Source organism: Drosophila ananassae, chromosome 2R (assembly GCF_017639315.1).
Source record: "Drosophila ananassae strain 14024-0371.13 chromosome 2R, ASM1763931v2, whole genome shotgun sequence".
In the NCBI taxonomy this organism is placed as follows: Eukaryota; Metazoa; Arthropoda; class Insecta; order Diptera; family Drosophilidae; genus Drosophila; species Drosophila ananassae.
Window position 1 is genome coordinate 16,314,193 of NC_057928.1, and position 22,994 is coordinate 16,337,186.

Consider the following 22,994-nt stretch of genomic DNA (forward strand, 5'->3'; position numbering starts at 1 on the left):
TAATTTTTAAGCTTTTATTTTGCAAATAAAAATATGTAATTATGCGTTTCGAAATTTATTTAATTTTATGTGTAGAAATTCGAATTTATGTTTGTCAAAACTAGCCGTTGTGATAATTGTCTTATATTTATGTATTTATATCAGTATCATATTTTGAAACTTAATATTTACATTTATATTGATTACTTTTATAAAAACAATAGCTTTTACGATTTAATTCAAATTTCAGTTAAAAGTTTAGATACATTTCGGTCTTTTCCAACACTGATGCACAGCTGTCGCAAACCCTAACAAAAACAAAGCCACCGAAAGACGCGCAATTTATAGAACTCTGGGGAAATAAAGCATTTAAGCATGGCCCTCGGCAGGGAAGACACGGAACATGGCCAATTCAAATTTCCACCATGCTGGAAGGACAACGCTGTTATGCAACAACGCTTTTCCACGTTTCGAGCACGACACTGGGACGTTCAAGAATACGACACAAAGATGAACTTCTGGTCGGAGCTGATTGGGAACTACTTGAGGTTCTATGGTAGACCCATTATTAGCCTGCGAGATTTGCAGTTGCTCTTTATGCGTGGTGACCAGCTGCCCGCCTGCTTGGACACTGTGATATTGGAGTTGCAACAGCGGAAACAGATCCGATCCCTCGGCGAATTCGAGTATGATCCTGGAAACTCCTGGAGCGGCTGGCTAGTGAATAGCCTGGTAAAACGACCCTTAAGTTGGGGCTGGCTGAAAGTCAAGCACAGTGTGGTGGCAGAAGACCCAGAAGCTTCCACATTGGTAGAATGGATTCACCTAGATGCCTTAAATGTAAGTAAAATTCAAATCCAACATATATTTTTTATAAAAATTAAAAACTTTACAGAGCACTTGCGACTCAATCGTAGAAAAAGCCCTGCCAGAATGCACTGGAAAACTGATGCATTTTGATGCCTTCAAATCCCTCTGCAAGGCCCAACAAATACGAATCCATTCGGAAAAGGACTTATACGTTTCCCTGCTCTCTCTTAATGTTCGTCATATCGTGGGTCTGGAGTTCAAAACTGAGAAGGGCTTAAGACAAATTCATTTGGTCAAAATACCAAGTATGTTTTAAATATGAAAAGTGTTTCGTTTAAATTTATATATTTAAATATTTAAAATTTAGAAAAACAAGGCGATGACCTGAACATTAGCCAGGAAGATCATGCTGTGCACAACCTCCAGAACACGCAAACACAGCTCCTTAAGCAGTTGGAGAACTTGGAAGAGGACATCAAGGTGAACGATGACAAGGCACGCCAGTACTTGAAGGAAAACAAGCGACAAATGGCTAAAACCTACCTGCGTAAAAGGCATCTCCTTGAAAAGAATCATGGTAGGATCTGTTTTGAGTTTCAATTAAAATATTTTGAATTATGTTTGTTTTTTATGTTCCAGAAAGGCGTAGTGTCGCTCTGCACAATATTGAATCTCTGCTTTCCAGCGTCGATGAGGCTCAGAACAGTGGCGTTGTGTTGGACGCTTACAAAATTGGTTCAAATACTCTAAAAAAGGTTCTGTCGGAATCTGGCTTGAAGTACGATAACGTCGACGAAGTTTTGGCCGATGTGCGGGACACGCTGGACCAGCACCGGGAAGTGCAGGACGTTATGTCGAACAGCGGTGAGTCTGCGGTGAGCCTGGACGAAGATCAGCTGGAAAAGGAATTGCGAGAATTGTGTGGCGAAACAACCCCGTCGAAACTCAATCCCTTGCCACTCATCAACAACAACCAAAAGCCTCAGGTTGTGATCACGGATGAGGAACTGATCGCGATGCTAGATGATCTCGAAGTCGAGAATGCATCCGTTTCAACAGCGAGCATCAAAACTGTAACAACAGCTTAACTAAAAAGGATGCCAGAGTTGTGGTTATGTTCAATTAAATTTGTGTAGAATGTTTCTTTTATAAATATATTTATTAAAAATCTTTTTAATTGAGAATGAAAACCAGCTGTGTATTCGTAATTGCTTTATTCTATCATTCTGTACAAAATGCGTCCTTATCATAAAGTTTGCTTAGGGCTATGGCTAGACAAATGTTTCCGTAAGTAGGAATTCAAAAATATACATATACATACATGTTTTTGTTCAGGGTACAAGTATAAGGATATACACCTCCTTCGACGAATCCTTCGGAGCCAGGCGAGCCAGGTGAGGTGTACATCGATATATCGTAAGGCATTAGAGCGAAACGTATCGCATCGCCAAGGTGCATGTGCATGTACTCGTCTATGCTTTGCATAATATATCTCTATGTATATATAGGCGTATAAATATAAGAAATCCGAAGCACTTGGTAAAATGCTCCTTTGTTCTGGGTCGAGCTATGTTGGACTGGTCTATACAGTAATCCCTAAGGCAAATTTGCGCTCCTCTATATGTATATTGCGTTATGTCAAAAGCAGACTCGCCAATTGTGTGTCCTTGAGGTTTGTTATGTATGGATTTGGAAAAGTATCAAAATACTTAAAATCGTACAGATGAAACAGATCAGGACCGGCAGGATCACAATGAAGCGCAGTGATCTACAGAATTTTGTGGTTATTAGTTATAGTTTTAAATTTAATTTGTTTTTCAAAACAAACCTTCCTTGCCCGAGGGCCGGGTGTCAGAGATTCAGATCCATATCCGCCTCCAAATCGATGTGGTTGATCGAGTTTCCGGCGCTATTGAAGATTTGATTATCGGCATTGCTGTTCTCTGCAGTTCCAGTGGCTTCGCTGCGCTTCGATTTACCTAGCAGCCAGCAAGAGAATACTTTGACCAAATGTCGTACATTAATATCATGATGATGGCGTTGTCGTTGTAAATGAGCAAAGAAATCAAAAGGAAAGGATAAACAGAACGAGGCACCTGACTACGGATACAAACCAACATGATTTTTCCTTTATCCAAGGGCTACAAAAAGCCTTGCTAGCAATTAGAGAATTGTTATCGGTCTAAAACAAATGCCTGAGCTGATCCTCCGATCGGAGTCATGGGTCTGGGATGTCAAGTGTATGCTGGGATGTGGAAGGTGGGGGCGTAGAATGCCTCGCCCGTTGAAACACTTACCTCCGGTGAAGCAGAGACAGCCCTCGTCATCATTCGGCGACTCCCGACGTGAGGTTTTCAGCTTTATCTCCTTGTTCAACTCGTTGAGACATCGCTGATAGTAGTCGTAGTCCTTCAGATACCACACTGGAGGCCAGCGATGTTCGCGCAGGTACTCCTGATTATCCTGGTGCAGGGCCTTCAGGCCCTTGAGTGAAAACTTACAAATAATGTTGTAATTGACGCACAGGTACGACATGCACCACTCGGCCAACTGGTGTGCGTTGTGCAGCTGCCATGGAAGTGATAATCTCATTTTATTTTTAGGCAATTATATTTAGAAAATGTTTACTTACCTTAACAGGCTCCAGTAACTTTAAACAGTGGTCCACCGTTTCATTTGTTTCATTTTGGGAAATCAGTGTGAGATCTTCGATGACGCGGCATTCAACCAGATTGATGAGACGCGGCAGGCAGAGTCGGTTGGCCAGCTCCAGTAAATTTAGGCACTTGACAGCCGAAATTGGCGGAATCTGGTCAGTGTACAGATAGCACAGCAGCTTATGGAATGTGTAAATGGTAACGCCAGGGAACACAATCTGAAAAAGGGATATCATGTTATACACAATAAGGTGTATTATGGTAGAATCTCTTAAAACCATACCACATTTGAATGCGCCTCACGGAAGTCGCCCAGCAACATGGCACGCATGACATCACAACGGCCTACCAAGACAGCTCTGTGAGCCTAGATTTTGGATTTAAAATTAATATCTTTTGGTTGAAAAGATTTAAACTTAATCTACCTTCATGAGACCATCATCCAGCTCGAAGGTGACATCGCTAAAGCATCCATCGCCAATGCAATGTCGCTCTAAGCTTTCTTTGATGCGCTGAAGTAGAAAAACGTAATTATTTTTAATTGAAAACTATTAATTAATGTTTTAACTCTTACAAGACAAATGTGCGGGCTTGGATCATCACTGGAGCTCTCCAAGACTGTTGAGGGTCTGGACAGTAGCTGAGTTAGTTGCGGCAGTTCTAACAGATCGGCAGCTTCTCTAATTTCCTAAAAAGAGATTTTAAGAGTACTTTGGAATTGAATCACATCCAATTACTTACTTGCAGATTATTGCAATCTTTGTCAATGGTTCCGGTGTAAATGAATCTGAGGCATTGGTTCAGCGCTTGCGGGGAGATGAGTTTGCTGAGGGTGACAATGGTCTGGAGTCCGTTCACACCGCGCTGGTTCTCCATATGCACCAGACGAATGCTTTGAAGAACTGGATGATGCAGCTCCCTGTACAGATCGCTCGACCGTTTCGACTCCATCAAAGGTAAGGCCTGATAACTGGAGCGCCGTTTCAAATGCTCCCACATACTGGCATAACAAATGAGTTAATGAATCAATAAATAAATAAAAAAAAGAAAGGACAACCAACCGTTGTGTGCGTGTTTCGTAGCGGATTAAAGACTCGGTATCGTCGTTGAAATCAGCTATAGTGGCTTCCCCAAACGTGGAGCTCACCATACTCGATTCGCTGCTGCTCCGGCCTCCCATATCACTTAGTTCGGTGCTCAGCAGTCGCTGAAAGATATTTGATGCGGCGGCCAGCATGAAACGATGCACGGCGAACTTCGCACCACCCGAACCCAACAGGACGAGATCTGTGTAAGCCTGCGACAGGAACATGTTGTATATATCCTGCCGATAATTACCGACCATAACGGTGACCTCTGGTGGTGGTGGCTTTGGTGGCCGAAACGGTGCCTGGAGCAGTGGCTTCTGCACCTTCTTCAGATTCGTCATCCAGAAGCGCTGCTGCCGCCGAGCGATCAACGCCGACCGGATAGCGTTCTCAAAGACTTCGTTCACCCCAAAGTAGGTGAATACACTCGTCTCGTAATAGGCCACGCCCAGCTCTTTGGCCACGGCACGCGCCTCATCCGGCATGACCAGATCACTTTTTAAAGCGGCTCTGTAAAAATACAAAACATATTATAATAAAATTAAGAAAACCAACTTAAAAGCCTTGCCTACCGAACAAAAGTGCCCTTTTCGCCGAAATACGAAAGATAGTTCTCATCTCGGTACATATACCGCAGGTCGTTTTTACAACCTACCAGTATAACCGGTACGTCTGGGCAGAAACGGCGAATTTCCGGGTACCACATGGCCTTGCAGTTTCGCAGGGAAATCGGGCTTGCAATCGAGAAACAAAGAAGCACCACATCGGACCTATGGGTAGCGAAAGTTATACGTTTTTTATGAATTAGTTCATATAACCAAGGACATACCGTCCATAGGCAAAGCGACGATCCTTGTCATGATCCCCGAAAGTGTCCCAAAGACGCAAGGAAACATTGACTCCATCAACCACCTCCCAAGATCGTTCGAGAACCTGAAAAAGGAGTTAGTAGTCATTAAAAGTCACTAATTAATGGATAAAAACATACATCTTTGTAGATGCGATACTGGTCGATGGCCCAGACAGTTGGAACATGGGTGGAAAGTAGCTGGGATAGCGAGACGTGCTTGTTGCAGGCTCTAGCGCAGATCAGGCGCGTCTTGCCCACTGCAGTATCCCCCACCAGGACGCACTTGACCAACTCTTGATGTGGCTGCTCGTTGTCCATTGTTGGCTGGCACTTCGTGGCACTGGTGTCGAAAATCTGAAAAAATAAGCAATTATTTATTTAAATAAAATGGATAACTTTCCATAAAAAATAGATCTTAACTTAGTGTTAATTATTGCATAAACTTCTTAAATTTATTGCCTATTCCTTAGTATCTATCATCTATGCGAAATAAACATCGTACTTCCGAAGTGATAATTAATTTATTAAACACAAAGGCGCTTAAATTATAACATAGACTTTACTTAAACTCTTGAAGAATAAATTTTATTATTTGTATGTTAGCAAAGTGCGTTTTAAAAGAATAACATTTCGGCAAGTCGTCATACGATGACCCTGTTTCTGGAGGATCGGGAGGGAAGTTGAAGCAAATCTGGACTGTAAATCAGATGCGAAGCGATAAGCTCTTTTGGTCTCTAATTGAACTTAATTGGACCTGCACTAAAAATATCCACCATCAATCCTCCAGCCCACAACATCGAGCCGAGGAGCACTCTTCTTTCTGCGTGGGGCCCATGCTGCATGAGATATTGCCATTGTTGTCCGTCCGTCCGGCCGTATTGTCGAGTTGCAGTCTATTTTTGGAAGTGCTTCGAAACCAAAACAATAACAATTCAATTGAGAGGATCTTAAGCGGTCAGCCAATGCGATCGCCATGTCCGCAGGAGGACCAACTCGAAAGGTAAGTGGAACTCAAGGGTCAGTGACCGTTATCTTCCTATTAATATTAAGTATACGCAGTGGTTACTTTTGTTTATAAATTTTTTTTTTGTTGATCGTAGACTTGATTATTTATTTATTCAAGATAATAAAAAATAAATAAGAGCTTGACGTAAAATGCAAACTAATTAATTGTTGCATCGTTTTCAGTTTACAAAGGGAATCTTAAAACTAATATTACTATCTCTATAAAAATTATAAAAATAAATAATTAAAAAACCCTTTGAAATACATTGAATTTTTAACAAAATCGATCCAACAAAGGCACTTAACTTAAAGCTAATTGATTTCTTTGTTCAGTGACTTAAAATTTAAAGTAAAACTTAAACAGATTTAGTAAAAATAGACTTTATTTAAGAAAGGATCTAAGTAATTCGTCATGAAAAGTGCGAACTTGCGAAATAATTAGTCATTAGGCATTCCGGTTCGAGCATTTATAGAGCAGGCCAGCATTTTAGCATAATTAGCATATAGGCTACATCATTGCGAATAACAATAGTGATTTATTTTTTTTTTTTTGTTTGTTTTTTGTTCCATATCCATAAACGGACGCTCGGATGTCTCCTTTCTTCTATTTTGCAAGCTTATTGATTTTCTCTTGCCATTTGCAAAACGGCGACACGGGCGGAAGGCAGAAACCCACACAACAAACACACTGGCACGAACACGAACACAGCACCAAACAGTGGGGATCTTGGAGCCCCACTCTTGGCTCCGGCAAACTTGGCCTACAATTAACCCAGCGAGTGAAATAGGGCGAAAAAGTCAAGAAAAATAAAGAAAATCGGAAACTGTAATTCAACCAGCAGCATCATATGCACTTTTTTTTCACATACGGCAAGGGGATAACGGTGTCTGGGGAGAACAGTTATTGCATTGTTATTGTTTTTGTCAGTAAACAATTTGATTAGAACTTAATTTAATTGGTGGCTCGGCAGCTGGCCGAAATTGGGCAAAGATATACGTACCTAGGGAAAACTGATGCCCGTAAATTATCAGTATTTGCCGTATTTGCGCTCAATGTTCTTACTTTTGCGTATTGCACTTATCAACACGCACACCACAGCAAAGCATTTTACAACAATTTGCATTTATTTTTCACCCACACACCAGAAGTGTCACGGTTTCTGGACAATCTCTTACTTCACGGCGAACGGATAGGCATTATGACCAACTGCCTTCTATCTGGCCGAATTGCGAATGTTTATATTCAATATACTATATTATATTTTTATAAAATGCAGTTACGGCCCACAGCCCGCAATTGTCGCTTTGACGGCAGGTGGCCAGTGTTGAGCAACGATTTGTTATAGTCTGACGGCCCTGCCAGATCTTGTAATATTTATATTTGTAACGTTATATCTTAGGGCTGAAGAAGCTGTTATTTTGAAAAAATACTTAACATGTGTCCCGAAGTATATTAATTAATATGATAACGTAGTCATACCTATTTGTTTAAAATACATAATTTTTGGGGATTCCCCGTCGACACATTTTAAATATTCCTATTGAACGTTTAGTTTTAAGAACTAGTTCTTTTTATTTTCAAAGTCAGGCAACTCTAGCAACATATGATTTGGCTATTGTAGTTGTTGCGAAACGAGTTAGACCTAATGCACTTATTTTTGGCGAATTTGTATTAAATTATTTGAGATAAAAGACACGGCCGGCAAGAGAACCAACCTCTCCTAAACTTTAACAATTTGGAACGAATGCTGTGTAAAGAGCGGAAGATAGTCTCGTGCATTTCATAAGTTAAATGTATCTTTCGTGCAGAAAATCGATTTTTGCCCTTTCAGCGGTTTTAAATCGAGGGTGGGCAGTGATCTATTAATTATCCTCCAGCGGGTTCGATTAATCCGCACTTATTTCGCACTCGCATAGGTCAAGTGGATTAAGGACCACAATAACAATAGCACATCGATCGATTGGAACAGTCAGCAAACCCAAGATGGCAGTAGTAGCTGAGGCCACATCGCAAAAGTCGGTGACCGCCAAGCCCGATTATATGGAGCCACTACTGAGGTGGATAAACACATGCGCCAAATATACAGCGAAACTAATCCTTGTTTTTCTCACGCAGGCTAAACAACATCGAAAAGTCACAGCAGGATACCAGGGATTACCGAGGTCTGCAACTGGGAAACGGCCTGAAGGTTCTGTTGATCAGCGACCCCAAGACAGATGTTTCTGCGGCCGCCCTGTCCGTGCAAGTGGGGTGAGTTGGATTGAAATATATAAGAAAAATCTAGACACCTTCATTATCTCATTTTAGTCACATGTCTGACCCCACTAACCTGCCTGGCTTGGCCCACTTCTGTGAGCATATGCTCTTTTTGGGCACGGAAAAGTACCCCCACGAAAATGGATACACCACCTACCTATCACAGAGTGGAGGCAGTAGTAATGCCGCTACTTATCCCCTCATGACGAAGTACCACTTCCACGTGGCACCGGATAAGCTTGATGGAGCTCTGGATCGCTTTGCTCAATTCTTTATAGCGCCTTTATTTACGCCCAGCGCCACGGAGAGGGAAATCAATGCTGTTAGTAGAGGAAGGGGACTAATCCTTTATAATCCTTATATTTAATATTAATTGTAGGTCAATTCGGAGCATGAAAAGAACCTGCCCAGTGACCTGTGGCGTATCAAGCAGGTAAACCGGCACCTGGCAAAGTCGGATCATGCCTACAGCAAATTCGGAAGTGGGAACAAGTCCACACTGTCAGAAATTCCCAAATCCAAGGACATAGATGTGCGAGATGAGCTGCTCAAGTTCCACAAGCAATGGTATTCGGCAAACATTATGTGCCTGGCTGTTATTGGAAAAGGTAAACAAGTTCAATAGAATTAATAATCATTAATTGAATAATTTATTTATTTCCCAAGAATCCCTTGATGAGTTGGAAACAATGGTGATGGAAAAGTTCTCGGAAATCGAAAACAAAAACGTAGATGTTCCAAGTTGGCCACGTCATCCTTATGCTGACGACCGCTATGGACAAAAGGTGAAAATAGTGCCTATTAAAGACATCCGTTCGCTGACCATCAGTTTCACGACCGACGATCTAACTGCGTTCTACAAGTCAAGCGTAAGTATAGGAATTGGGAGGATTACTGTCAGGTGTTTTATTAAAAAAGATGATTTTCCTTACAGCCCGATAACTATTTAACGCATCTTATTGGCCACGAGGGCAAGGGAAGCATCCTGTCAGAGCTGCGAAGGCTTGGTTGGTGCAACGAGTAAGATGCAACCGATTAAAATGGCTTCAAACTACAAATCTTTTCCCTTTTTTCAGTTTAATGGCTGGCCATCAGAACACACAAAATGGATTTGGCTTTTTTGATATTGTTGTTGATCTCACACAAGAAGGTCTGGAGCATGTTGATGATATTGTTAAGATAATTTTTCAATATTTGAACATGCTACGCCAAGAAGGTCCCAAAAAGTGGATTTTTGATGAGTGCGTTAAGCTAAACGAGATGAGATTCCGGTTCAAAGAGAAGGAGCAGCCAGAGAACTTGGTGACGCACGCAGTGTCGTCTATGCAAATATTCCCCCTTGAGGAGGTTCTCATTGCTCCATATTTGAGCAACGAATGGCGTCCTGATTTAATCACCAGCTTGCTGGACGAGCTTGTGCCTTCGAAGAGTCGTATCGTTATAGTTAGCCAGAGTTTCGAACAGGATTGCGACCAAGCGGAACCCTACTACAAAACGAAATATGGATTAGAGCGCGTTCCAAAGGACACTGTGAAGGTAACATTAACAATTTAAGACCTCTATATAGAGTTTAACTTTTTGAATCTCTTTAGGTTTGGGAGAAGTGCGACCTCAACGAGAACTTGAAACTGGCCTTGCCCAATAGCTTTATACCAACGAACTTTGATATTGCCGAAGTTCCAGCTGATGCACCTAAACATCCCACAATCATTCTGGACACCCCCATACTGCGGGTGTGGCACAAGCAGGATAATCAGTTTAATAAACCCAAGGCATGCATGACATTCGACATGTCCAATCCGATTGCCTACTTGGACCCGTTGAACTGCAATTTGAATCATATGATGGTGATGCTGCTTAAGGATCAGCTGAACGAGTACTTGTACGATGCGGAGTTGGCCAGTTTGAAGCTGAATGTGGCTGGAAAAACGTGTGGCATCGATGTTAGTATTACTAAGTAATGGTTTATGTTATATATTAACCTTGGAACCCCCTGGTTTACAGTTTACCATTCGTGGCTTCAGCGATAAGCAGGTGGTGCTGCTGGAAAAGCTTTTGGATCATCTTTTCGACTTCTCTATTGACGAGAAACGTTTCGACATCCTCAAGGAGGAATACGTACGTTCACTGAAAAACTTTAAAGCTGAGCAACCCTATCAGCATTCCATCTACTATTTAGCTTTGCTGTTAACTGAAAATGCCTGGGCGAACATCGAGCTCTTGGACGCTATGGAACGTAAGTGATTTTTTTTTTGAATTTATGCGTAACTTAATCTTAAATGTTTCCTTTAAAGTTGTTACCTATGACCGGGTGTTGAATTTTGCTAAGGAATTCTTCCAACGTCTGCACACGGAATGCTTTATTTTCGGAAACGTGACGAAGCAACAGGCGACGGATATTGCGGGAAGAGTAAATACCCGTCTGGAGGCTACAAATGCCATGAAGCTTCCGATTCTGGCTCGTCAGATGCTGAAAAAGCGGGAGTACAAGCTGTTGGCGGGTGCGACATTAGTTTAATTTATTATTGTTATAAAGAATAATAGTTTAATTCAATTTTTAGGCGACAGCTACTTGTTTGAAAAGGAGAACGAGTTTCACAAGAGTTCCTGCACTCAGCTATACCTGCAATGCGGCGCACAAACGGATCACACAAATATAATGGTAAACCTGGTGTCGCAGGTCCTTTCCGAGCCCTGCTACGATTGCCTGCGCACCAAGGAGCAGCTGGGCTACATCGTTTTTAGTGGCGTGCGTAAAGTGAACGGAGCCAATGGAATCCGCATCATTGTTCAGTCTGCTAAGCATCCATCCTATGTGGAAGACCGCATTGAGAACTTCCTTCAAACCTATCTGGTACAGGAATATATATATATTTTTTGTAATTATGAGCCTAATTTGTGAGTATTTTCAGCAAGTTATTGAGGATATGCCACAGGATGAGTTCGAGCGGCACAAAGAGGCGTTAGCTGTTAAGAAACTGGAAAAGCCGAAAACTATATTCCAACAATTCAGCCAGTTTTATGGAGAGATCTCCATGCAGACTTATCACTTTGAACGGGAAGAGGCTGAGGTGGCTATTCTTCGCCAGATAACCAAGGCTGATTTTGTGGACTACTTCAAGGTGAGAAAATAAAGCGGCCGACGGAGAGAAGTAACTTATAAAATATGAGTTCTTTTCAGAAATTTATTGCCAAGGATGGTGACGAGCGACGCGTTCTGTCGGTGCACATTATTTCCCGACAAGTCGACGAGAATGCAACGGAGGAGGCGGAGCCACTGGAAATCACGAACATGGGACGGCACCAGACGATCAACGACATTGTGAGCTTCAAGTCCTGCAAGGAATTGTACCCCATCGCACTGCCATTCCTAGACATCAAGGCCAAGGGTGGACGCAGCAAGCTGTGAGATGTTTTCAACGGAGGAATTTGCGATTATTTTAATAGCACATGGTTATGGTCTCTCTTTGTTTTAATTGCCCAACCGGATACAAAAGTTGTTCTGTCATTCACAAATATAAAAGAATCTGTATTAATAGCGCGTTCTGCTTGATGTACGTACTCCCCAGGAGCACGCTATTGGGTATTGAAAACCCGACTCCAAGCTTGGTAAGTTCCTGAGAGCTGAGATCCTGCGACTTTCGGATACCAAGGCTCTGATCTAAAATCGAAAGCTTATGCTTCAGTTTCACGTCCTCGGTCCACTGAAATTCCTGAAACATGCCGCCCATATCCAGCATTATGTTGTTGGACTGTCCGGATTTGGACATCGAAGGAGAGTTGGAGTTTTCCAATTGGAGGTTCAGGAGATCCCGGTTCATGTGATGAAAAATGCATTTAAGTTGCAGCGACTTTCCTGGAATATTATTTTTTATTTATGAGTTTTGATAGTCATTTATGAGTTTTGATGTGTGTTTTACCTTTAATGCTGAAGCCTGGACTGCGGATGATATTTAATTTGGAATCTTTGAGCCGTTCTGTTACATTTTCCAACTTCCAATAGTAGGTGAAGAGAGTGACATCCCTGTCCGCTAGCATGGTATTGTTGAACTTGCCCACTTCCTCATCCCGCGACTCCTGATCAGAGTTATTTGTTTCCAGGTCCTTTAACATGGGCGTCTTCCTGGCTCCCGAATCAGAATTAACTTCATTTTCTTCAGTTTTAGGTCCGATTGAGTGGTTTATCTTTGGCGGGGGATCAATAGGCTTAAAGACTGGCATTGGGGCAGTGTGGATTGGCCTTAATGGTGGAGCAGTAGCCGGAGCCATGGTGGTGAAAGCCGTGTTTATTTTCAGACCATTTACTTTGGCCAAATGGACCAGAATCAGCTTCATCACCCGCAGCTCCTCGTACAATTTGTTCTCCAGATTCCGGAAGGCCTGATTCATTTCATCTGAAAATGATTTTGATGTAAAATTTATAAAATTTATTTTATTTATCTATTTATTATCGTGACCTACCTGATCCACAGACACCCTTAAGTGTTTTTGTGGTAACTGCCTCCGCCGATGCCCTTACCTCTCCAGCTGTCACAGTGCATACTGCTTTTTGAACTTCACTCGGTAGTTTGGATGTTTCTGGATCTGTATCTGTTGGATTGCTGGTTATATTGGATAGACCTCCATTGTTTTGATCCACCTGTGCCACAACTACAGCAAAAATCAGGCAAAATACGACAAAAACTAGCTTATCCATTTTAAAGATTGTTTATCCAGTGAGTGTGCTTTTTGTTAGAGCACCCAGCGAGAACTGCGGAAGATATCGTCGTATTTTTGGGAAATCGGCAGACAGAGTATTTGGGGGAGCACCACCTTGAGCCGCTAGTTGGCCCGATGACAGATGGTATCTATTCACGTGGATTTATTGCTCGGCGCATCTCAGGTCTTGTGGTGCGTGTGGGACTACATTTAGAATGCGACCCACCCACCAAACTCTAAAAATAGTGTCCACTTTTTGATGGCATCTTTTAATATGAAATATGAATGAATGAAACACATTCGCACTATGTGTGTGATCTTACAAATACTATATTCTCTCGGTCTGAGAGTCTCAGACATTTTAAATAAAATTTTCATATATTTTGTGATAAAAGTTTAGTAATAATATATTTTTTTTATTATTAAATTTCCTATTTTTCCAATAATTTGGGTTTCAATAGCCTTAATATTTCTAAAGGGACTTTAATATTATAATAATTATTAATATTTTAAATTAAATGCAAGAAGAATTAAATATAATATTTTTAAAGCACACTTATCCCATGGAGAAGAAAGAGAGCCGGAATGCCATTTCCACAATATTCTGAGGCACATCCGAGCGGTGGGCCACATAGACCTCCTTGGCCGGTGACTGGAACAGTCTTCCAATAACGCAGAACCGTACACTTCTTGAAGATTGACCCTCCGGCTTAGATTGCACTTCCAGGGTCATGCCATGCTCCTTCACCAGCGATACTCCATGGCTGTGTCCATGGCCGTTCGCATTGGCCGGAGCCCTGGAGGAATCCGTATGTTGGCGGCGATGCAGCTTCGAGCGTTCCAGCACGGCGTGGATCATGTGACAGGCCTGACGAATCTCCGAAATGAATGAGCAACTCTCCGAGGGGTCATTGAACGGAGCAAACAGGGATCCATTGGCAATGTCAATGTAGACGTAGTGCAGCACTGAGTTCTTCCACCCGGCGGATATCTTCACGGGAACCACATTATTGATCTCTTTCCACATGGACTCGGTCATTTGGCTCTGATTGTGGCTTTCAGAGCTCAGATTCAGTCCGTAGTGGAGTGGATGCTGGACGGCAAAGTTTTCCCAGTCCGAGCCGCTGTCGGAATCCTCCCCAGGATGAATGGGCGTCAACCGGCGGCGTGAGGAGTCATCTTCGCTGGGGGTCAGGCTGTGTATGGAGGAGCCGCCCAGAGATGAGCATAGTTGCTGCTCCTCCTCCACGGATGGACTTAGAACCGTAAGCTTTTGCTTCAGAAATGATTCCAATCGGTTGTTGGACTGGTCCTTCTCCTGTTCCCGGGCTTCCGTTCCTGTGGCATCCAGCACCTCGGGTCTTTTGTTGGAGACCGACCAGAACATGGCCAGAGACTCGATGCCGCACTGCACCAGGTGGTCGAGGGTCTCCTGGATCTCCTCAATGTAGAACAGCGACGGTCCCACCACCGTATCTGGAGCCATGTCCGGTGCATCGAAGATCTTCAGGATGACAGCCAGACTCAGGTGATTCCGGGTGCAAATGGTGAGGAAGTATCGACCGGTGGCGCTGGGCAGTACAATCTCCTCCCACACATACAGCTCCTTGACCCTTATTCCCGGTGTTCCGAGCATCTCAAAGATTCCCCGGCAGCGCAAGAATCCCTCCACACTGACCCTGACTTCCGGCGGAAGAAGACTGGCCACCAGGAAGGCGTCAAAGTAGAGTGCACTTCCGTAAATGAAGAACTCCCGGTGTGTAGTCAGCGGCTCATCGTTCCAGTTGCGGTAATCCATGGCCTCCATTTCGCTCAGAGCATCGAAAATGCGCAGCTGGGCTTCTTTCGGCAATGGGAGACTACGGGATTGACCCAGGAGCTCCTCGAAACGGGTCTGGCCACGGCACCTGAACCGGAGCCTGGTCTTCTGGATCTCGCAAAAGTGCCGCAAAAAGGTCTTTAAGCCAGAGCCGGCATTAAAACTTTCCAGAACCAAGCCCGGAAGGGAGAATCGTATGTAGTCGATGAGTTCATCCGATCGCAGGCTGCACTCCGCCGCACTGCAAAGTCCTCCGGCGTAGGCAAACAAAACGAGGAAACCGTTGAGTCTTCGGTAGTTGACGTGGTAGGGAATCTGCTCCACCAGGAGCCTTGAGCTTAGGGGTTGCGTGTGAAGCTCGCTTAGCACGGCATGAAGGGTGAGGAAGCTTCCCCTAGCCTTAAAAAGGAAGTTGTCCGGACTTTCCGGGTAATAGTAGAGCGAATCCTGCTGCTGTTCATGCTGGTAGCACTCCGGGGGAAGCAGGAGCATGGCAAAGGGCTGGGACAACTCGGAGTCTGGGGAGTTCTCCCTCCCCTCGGGAAACAGCATCTCCTCGAACTTATCCGCAAACGTGGAAAAGTTCTCCACTTTGGAAATCTGATCCTCTGGAGGGTTCTGATGAAAAGAAGAATCCGCTGGAGTGACCACGGTTCCTGAACCACAAGACTGAAATCCCAGGGATACCTGGGTGGGCTCCACAAACTGTTGAAGAATTTCATCCACATTACTGGCATACAACTCGATGCCATTGAGGGATCGGAACCAGTCTCCTCTCTTTATTCCATGCTGCACGGCACTCAGATCATGGACGAATCCCTCCACCATCAGGCACTCCGGCTGGTCGGGAAAGGGCAGGATCCGAAAGCCCAAGATAGATTCCACAGCGGTGGATCTCCGACCGAAACGAAACCGATCCGTGGCGGTGATCACCAAGTCCAATTTCTTGGGATCGGTGGGAGTTGATTTAAATTGTGAGAATTGGAACACTTGGGATTCTTGGTTGAGAGACTGGTTTTGGTTTGGATTGTGGCTTCCCGACTGGCGAACATTATTGCCATGTTGTTGTTGTTGTTGTTGCTGTTGTCGGCGCGACGATTTCTTTCCCAGGCGCAGTGATCGCCGCATAAACTCCACCCGCCGCTCTGCCGGTCCACCGGTTTTCTCGCTCTTCAGGTACTCCAAGTAAAAAAGACTCCCATCGGCGGCCACGTACTCCTCCCAGTTGGCCAGATCACTAACGTCACTGTACGAATTGCTCAGCGAGGAATTGGAGCTGGAGAAGGCCTCCGAGGCCAGGCTGCCCGGCGACTTGCGCATTTCGGATGCACTCTGCCTTTTGGCTATCTAATGTATGATCTATTTTCCCAGGTAACAATTTTATTTTGATCCGCTTTAGAGACCGCTTCGGTTGGGCTTTGAGAGTCAACTAACCATAGAGATACCGGAGATCTCTACTGCACACTGAGATCACTCAAAACCTGTTTCGAAACTCACGAATTGAGCTCACAGTCCAGAAAGTCCCCTTCCTCTCGAATTCCAGTGAGAAATGCCACAATCGCTCCTAAATTTTTGTTCTCCATTCAAAAGGGGAAAATAAGAACTTACCTTGGTTAACAGTTGTCTAGTTAAATTAATAAATAATAAAAAAAAGGGGCAATTTCTTCATGTTCTACTATATCATAAACTGAAGAAAGATATAGGTTTATAATGTGGTTTATAGTAAGTAATAGATCTGTTTAAATAATAGAACAAATAGGTGTATAAAAATGTTCTTTAAGATACTTAAATCTTGATGGTTTATTGTGTTTGGTGTTTGCTAATTAAACTAATTAAAATGCCCTTTCTGGAAATCCAATCCACATCCTATCTGCCATCTAAAATGAATAACTTTATCCTTTGACCTTGTCAGAAAATAACTTTTAAAAGACCTTATGTATCCTATTTATAAACCTAATACCTTTGCAACTTGTTGATTTCGCCAATAATCAGATTTAAGATTAACACTTCAATTTAAAGCTGTCGTAAACCCATCAATTTTTAGCAAATCTGATGAATCATGGAAAGAATTGCACTATCAGTGGATGATAAGAAATATTTCTGCATTATTTCTAGACATCTACATGGTATTTCCGTATAAAATAAAGAAAAGGGTTAATATTTCATTAGCACTTCTCTCTTAAATTATTCAAATTACCAGAGAACTCAGTTTTGGGGGCAATCCGGCGCAACCATTCATTGTCGCCGATCCAACGATAATCTTAGATTCGCCAATGGGCCTCTTATCAGAATCAGACTTTTGTAGTTCGTGCCGTAAATCAAATCAATTGGACATACAAACATTCCCAGGTGCTTAAGTGCTTTAAACTTAAGTTTCGCATTAATTTATGTGTTGTCCGGACTAGTACAAATATGATAAGGCCAACCCCATAGATAGTTCACGGTTGATCCAAAAAAAAAAAACTAGCGATCTCTTTGGAAGTGGCGTACGGGCATAATCACCATTATGCCGACGAGTCGATAATTATCCGATAAGGAGAGGCGGGTTGCGTGGGCGGAACGCATTCTGCCACCGAAACAGCGATACGCCGGCCTGATAGTCCCGGATCCGTTCCCATTCAAGGGAAGATATTGCCAAAATTGATAAGCCCTATCGTGGCAGAATTAGTCGTACATACTATATCGCTGCTACCAATTATTCCTGCTGACCAATAGCCTTAGCCAAATGCTTGTCAGTTTTATTCGGGAGCGTTAAGCGTGTGCTTCGTGCTAAAAAAATAATCCGCTACAAAATGTTACTAAAATATCTATGAAATCAATAAAATAGAAAATTAAATTCAACAAATTGAAGAGCATATAAAAAAGTGTCAAAACTTTGTGAATAAATCATTAATAGTGTCTTTTTTTAAGGAAACATGTCACCAAAATACATTTTTGATGTGGCATTTGTGGTGTCCCTTATAGTGGGAAATGTGAAAATCATATCAATGGAGCTCTCAACCTCCGAAGAGCCAGAAATAGCCCCAACAACTACCAGGGCGAAAAGTGATAATCCCAAACTTAAATCGTTCATGCAAACGTATGAAGCGGATGACGGCAATAGCTGTTTTCTGGATAGTATCAAAGATGAAGTGCTATGGTGGATGAATCCAAATGGAACCCTCAAACTGGGCTCCAAAAAATTCGGTAATCATTCGATAATATCCATAAAAAAAATCTCTCGGACCTCTTTGTGTGATTTGGTTTGGTTAACAGCAACCAAAGTAATAAATTTCCATGCTTCCGGCATGATAAAAGCTTTTCTTGCCACTTAAAGTGGTTTGAATAATAAAACCATTAATCGCAAAAAGCTCCTTTATTTAATAAAACTACGAGTATTATATTGATTAAAACTTTGAATTTCAAAGTCCGACGGGAATGTAGAAAGTGATACAGCAGTTAAATAGTTTCAGATATTTGTAGGGTTTTAATCTATCTTTTTTTGTTTTTTTGTCAGCAAGCAATTATTTGGGGGAATTCCGAAATTCCAGATTTTTTTAGTTCAACCTTATCAGTCTGGGATTATAGAAATTCCGTTTAATTTATTAAGATTATTAACAAAAGGTGATTGTGTTTACTTTTTTTATTATCAGTAACTAAACACCGTATTTAAATGGCATTATGGTTCTTAACCAATAGAAATGAAGAAACTTTTCACATTAAAAAATAGAAAATAGCGACGGCTTTCAACACAAACTGTATAGTGGGAAAAGAGGTTATTTTTAATAAAGGATCTAACACTATACGATATACAGATGGGCTTGTTACTAACAAGTCTTCTTAATTATGTTTTTTCTCTTCAACTTAAGATTTTTACTTCACGTCTGATCTAGATTAAGAACAATAATTTTTAAATTTTATTTCAAAGTAAAAAGTAAGAAATCAAAGGTATAGGCTTTTCATATATTATATATAGTCAAGTTCCTCAAACGCTCAAAAATAATAACCTTACTAATTAGCTTAAATAATATATTTAAAGTAAACAAAATATACCTGGATCTATCTCATGGCAACCTGAAAGAAGATGCGGCTCTACTTTATGAGGCCAAATTGGTGAAAAAAATATTCCAATGGAGGGTTGAAGTTTTCTCAGCGGCCTTCAATAATTTGCACATGACTCCATATTATACTCTCCACTCCATGAGGTCGTCCCTAATGTTATTGTCATTGCGAGGGAACAACTTTTCCGACCTTATCCCAGATGCTGAAGGTATGTATGTTTTTATTTTTCAAAATTAAATTTTAAATGTTCACCATATTGATGGTCAGTTATCGTCGGAAATTTCAGCTTTTCAGCGTTTTTTGAACGAAAACGTTTTTGAAACCACAAGTACACCACACAGATGCGAGACATCCCTGGCCAATAATTCCAGCGATCTGTACGATCGGGAGTGCTTTCTTTATTTCCAAAACAACACAACACCTTACATAACCAAAAATATAAATTACACGGATTATATTATGTTATTAAAAGAGCGATTGGATTCGCCAACAAAATCTTGTAAGACACAAAAACACAATTAAAAAAAAACAAATTTAAAACACATCTTCAACACACATTTTAAAAATCAGTTTGAAACACATTCTAAAGCTTCTCAAAACTCGCCAAAAATCATATATCCAATATTTTGTATACAATATTGTATTAAATTCCAAAATTCTAATCTCCTGCAGCACAATCGATTGCCTGGGCGAATTTCCCAAAAATGCCGCGCCTCATGGAGCTGGACTTGAGCAACTGCAGCATCGAGTACGTTAGCAAGGAGGCCTTCCAGAACATCAGCAACCTGCGGCGGCTGTTCATGTCGGATAACAAGATTATGACCATCAAACAGGACATGTTCTACCACATCCAGGGACTGCAGTATCTGGACATGTCCTTCACCAATATCCTGACCTACAGCTATCAACTGCAGTTGCCCACCCTCGAGATGGCAATGAGTCTGGTCTACGGACTAAAGATCCAGCAGAATGTTTTTAAAATGCTTCCGGAATTAATTTATCTCGACCTGTCCCACTCGAAGATGACTCGGAATAGTGCGGTGGCGTTCGCCCATCTGGGGGATAAGCTAAAGTTCCTCAGCTTGTGTTACACCAACATGCCCATGCTGAGCAGTGAGATCTTCAAGAACACAGCCCTGGAGGGTCTGGACTTGTCCGGGAATCCCTTCGTGTCCTATAACATAATAGATAATGCATTCGATGGCATTGCCGACACCCTGAAGTATTTGTATTTCGAGAACTCGAATTTGAAGGACTTGGGGTGGTCGAAGAAGCTGAAGAATCTGCAGGTTTTGGGTCTGGCGGGTAATAACATTAATGCCCTAACTCCGATGATGTTCCAGTCCCTAGAGGCGCTTGAGATCCTGGACTTGAGCTCCAATCATGTGGGCAATTGGTATCGCAGTGCCTTCCACAATAACACCGCCTTGAGGGTTCTCAATCTGCGCAGCAACACCATCAACATCCTGACCAATGAGATGCTCAAGGACTTCGAGCGTTTGGATTACCTTAGTCTGGGGGATAACAACTTCGTGTGTGACTGCCAGCTGAGAGCGGTGGTGGAGGTGGCAGCCGGAAACAACAAGGACGCCGAGTGCTCCTACAAACTGCTCAACTATAGTCAGGAGTCGTTGGGGCAGGAAGTGGTATCAGCAGTTGAATCCTTGCACTTAAACCGGAATCTCTGGCGGACTCGCTACATTCCTTGGCTACGAAAAAGCTATACCAATATCAGAGACTACAATCGGGCGAATCACATTATCAGATTGCATTTTCTTTCTGAGGGCTACGTGGCCTCTGTGTGTTCATCGCCAAAGTTGTACCAGATCCAGGATGTGAGTGCAGATCTTACCTTAAAGTTCCAGCTGCTGGATTACGAGGCCAGCGAGTACTGGTGCTTCAACGAAACTGAACAGCTCCAAGTGGATCAGCTCCAGTGCCAATCTCGCGCAATGGCCGACATCTCCGAGGAACTGCATCGCATTACAACAACGGTGTTGGCTGTGGTGGGCACTCTAGTGGGCATCTGCATCCTGGGATTCATAGTCTATCTGAAACGGTGGCACATCCACTACTACTACTCCTCGCTGAAGTCCGCCGCCCTGCTGTCCAGTGCCTCCAAGGAATCGGTCGACAACTTCAGCAATATTTCTCATCGGGATCCCAATGCTGTCTACGACATATTCATTAGCTACTGCGAGAACGATCGTCCTTGGGTGCTGAACGAACTGCTGCCCAACGTGGAGGATGCTGCAGATGTATCCATTTGCCTCCACGAACGCGATTTTCAGGTAAGTTTTATATAAAAGTTTAAAAACTATGACCTGTAAGTTATTTATTTTTTATATTTCAGATTGGGGTGACCATCTTGGATAACATAATCTCCTGCATGGACAGATCCCACTCACTAATGCTGATTATATCCTCCAATTTCCTTTTGAGTCACTGGTGCCAATTCGAAATGTATCTGGCACAGCATCGGTAAGAAAATTTGCTTAAAAAGATAGAGTTTTAAAACACTAATCTCTAAATAAATTTCCCACAGCATTTTTGAAGTCAGCAAGGAGCACCTAATTTTGGTTTTCCTGGAGGACATACCCCGAAGAAGGCGGCCGAAAACCCTGCAGTATCTTATGGATGTTAAAACGTACATTAAATGGCCGGTTGGAAAAAACGATCCGAGTCCCAGCTCGGAGGACAGAAAACTGTTTTGGAAACGCTTGAGGAGATCGCTGGAAGTCATAGGAATAAGCTCCCGGGAGGTTAATGTTTAAAAACTCTTAAATATAAATTAAATTTATACAATAATTTCTAGTCAGATTAACAAGTACCTGATAAAAACAAAAAATTTATTACACGCCAATAAGTTAAAATTTATCTTAAGTTTAGTGTAACAATTATAAATATTAACTTAAGTAAATAATATTATCAGTAATATTAACTATCTTATAAACAACGAAACCGTTTTTTGATCAAATAATATAGTTTATAAACTAGTAGTATTGTATTTATTTCACTATAACTATGAAAAATGTATAGTTTAGACCAGAGATAGTTTTCGTTGGGGCCACAGAGTGATTCTGCCTTTTGTTCGATTTCTAAAAGGGACCCCGAAAAACTTAACAAAAGAACTTAAAATGTTATGTTTTGTTATTTAATTGCAGATTAATGAAGAATCCATCTACGAGTCATTTATTGGCCAAATATTGGCCAAGATATAACTGTCGCAGTGGGTCATAATGTGCTCCCCATGCACTTTTCACATTTTTAAGGGGATGACCCAGAAAATTTTGAAAAAAATTTAACAAATATTTCGTTTCCAGATTTTGATGCAGATTAGTGGAGAATCGGTCTACGAGTCATTTAAGGCATTCCGCTCAAGAATCGGCCAAATATGGGCCAAGATATGGCTGACAGAGTGGGTCATAATGTGCTCCCCATGCACTTTCCACATTTTTAAGGGGATGATTCAAAAAATTTTGAAAAAAATGACAAAAATATTTCGTTTCCAGATTTTGATGCAGATTGGTGGAGAATCAATCTACGAGTCCTTTAAGGCATTCCGCTCAAGAATCGGCCAAATATTGGCCAAGATATGGCTGTCAGAGTGGGTCATAATGCGCTCCCCATGCACTTTCCACATTTTTAAGGGAATGGCCCAGAAAATTTTGAAAAAAATTGAAAAAATGTTTTGTTTCCAGATTTTGATGCAGATTGGTGGAGAATCGATCTACGAATCATTTAAGGTAATCCGCTCAAGATTCGGACAAATATTGGCCAAGATATGGCT

The 22,994-nt window shown here is 42.1% G+C and overlaps 6 protein-coding genes and 1 long non-coding RNA gene across 11 annotated transcripts; 4 read left to right on the forward strand and 3 right to left on the reverse strand.

Annotated features, from left to right (window-relative positions):
- Nucleotides 1–202: 202 nt before the first annotated feature.
- On the forward strand, nt 203–1,979 carry LOC6506777 (charged multivesicular body protein 7). Its single transcript, XM_001957227.4, has 4 exons — nt 203–819; nt 875–1,094; nt 1,157–1,366; nt 1,429–1,979. Exons 1-4 carry the CDS (start codon nt 355–357, stop codon nt 1,875–1,877), a joined length of 1,344 nt encoding a protein of 447 aa, XP_001957263.1. The 5' UTR covers nt 203–354; the 3' UTR covers nt 1,878–1,979.
- Nucleotides 1,980–1,988: 9 nt separating this feature from the next.
- On the reverse strand, nt 1,989–5,702 carry LOC6493207 (rho-related BTB domain-containing protein 1). 2 transcript variants are annotated; one of them, XM_032453925.2, is made up of 12 exons: nt 5,523–5,702; nt 5,364–5,467; nt 5,107–5,304; nt 4,508–5,044; nt 4,188–4,446; nt 4,021–4,134; nt 3,872–3,958; nt 3,730–3,813; nt 3,422–3,664; nt 3,087–3,357; nt 2,618–2,768; nt 1,989–2,557 (listed from the first exon to the last, which is right to left on the reverse strand). In XM_032453925.2, exons 1-11 carry the CDS (start codon nt 5,700–5,702, stop codon nt 2,641–2,643), a joined length of 2,205 nt encoding a protein of 734 aa, XP_032309816.1. In that variant the 3' UTR covers nt 1,989–2,557; nt 2,618–2,640. The 2 variants fall into 2 exon arrangements, with proteins under 2 accessions (XP_032309816.1, XP_001957262.3); XM_001957226.4 differs by having other exon boundaries at nt 2,618–2,789.
- On the forward strand, nt 5,340–7,219 carry LOC123257140. Its single transcript, XR_006507124.1, has 3 exons — nt 5,340–5,478; nt 5,533–6,384; nt 7,006–7,219. It is a non-coding gene; the product is annotated as an uncharacterized LOC123257140 (long non-coding RNA).
- Nucleotides 7,220–7,977: 758 nt separating this feature from the next.
- LOC6506778 (insulin-degrading enzyme) lies at nt 7,978–12,182 on the forward strand. 3 transcript variants are annotated; one of them, XM_001957225.4, is made up of 14 exons: nt 7,979–8,237; nt 8,307–8,447; nt 8,506–8,640; nt 8,698–8,968; nt 9,026–9,254; nt 9,313–9,515; nt 9,581–9,666; nt 9,723–10,182; nt 10,239–10,589; nt 10,651–10,882; nt 10,941–11,147; nt 11,208–11,500; nt 11,559–11,768; nt 11,828–12,182. In XM_001957225.4, exons 1-14 carry the CDS (start codon nt 8,182–8,184, stop codon nt 12,053–12,055), a joined length of 3,102 nt encoding a protein of 1,033 aa, XP_001957261.1. In that variant the 5' UTR covers nt 7,979–8,181; the 3' UTR covers nt 12,056–12,182. The 3 variants fall into 3 exon arrangements, with proteins under 3 accessions (XP_044570865.1, XP_001957261.1, XP_014764894.1); XM_014909408.3 differs by having other exon boundaries at nt 7,979–8,447; XM_044714930.1 differs by lacking the exons at nt 11,208–11,500; nt 11,559–11,768; nt 11,828–12,182 and having other exon boundaries at nt 7,978–8,237; nt 10,651–10,764; nt 10,826–10,882; nt 10,941–11,080.
- LOC6493206 lies at nt 12,156–13,559 on the reverse strand. Its single transcript, XM_001957224.3, has 3 exons — nt 13,108–13,559; nt 12,567–13,040; nt 12,156–12,502 (listed from the first exon to the last, which is right to left on the reverse strand). The coding sequence occupies exons 1-3, from the start codon at nt 13,340–13,342 to the stop codon at nt 12,156–12,158; spliced, it is 1,056 nt and encodes a 351-aa protein (XP_001957260.1). The 5' UTR covers nt 13,343–13,559.
- Nucleotides 13,560–13,714: 155 nt separating this feature from the next.
- Nucleotides 13,715–16,595, reverse strand: LOC6493205 (protein inturned). Its single transcript, XM_001957223.3, has one exon. The coding sequence runs from the start codon at nt 16,481–16,483 to the stop codon at nt 13,901–13,903; it is 2,583 nt and encodes an 860-aa protein (XP_001957259.1). The 5' UTR covers nt 16,484–16,595; the 3' UTR covers nt 13,715–13,900.
- A 1,286-nt stretch (nt 16,596–17,881) lies between these two features.
- On the forward strand, nt 17,882–22,204 carry LOC6506779 (toll-like receptor 2). 2 transcript variants are annotated; one of them, XM_001957222.4, is made up of 6 exons: nt 17,882–18,349; nt 19,182–19,412; nt 19,491–19,703; nt 19,877–21,495; nt 21,558–21,685; nt 21,750–22,204. In XM_001957222.4, the coding sequence occupies exons 1-6, from the start codon at nt 18,079–18,081 to the stop codon at nt 21,976–21,978; spliced, it is 2,691 nt and encodes an 896-aa protein (XP_001957258.1). In that variant the 5' UTR covers nt 17,882–18,078; the 3' UTR covers nt 21,979–22,204. The 2 variants fall into 2 exon arrangements, with proteins under 2 accessions (XP_001957258.1, XP_014764897.1); XM_014909411.2 differs by lacking the exon at nt 17,882–18,349 and having other exon boundaries at nt 19,341–19,412; nt 19,472–19,703; nt 21,750–22,201.
- The last annotated feature ends 790 nt before the right edge of the window (nt 22,205–22,994 follow it).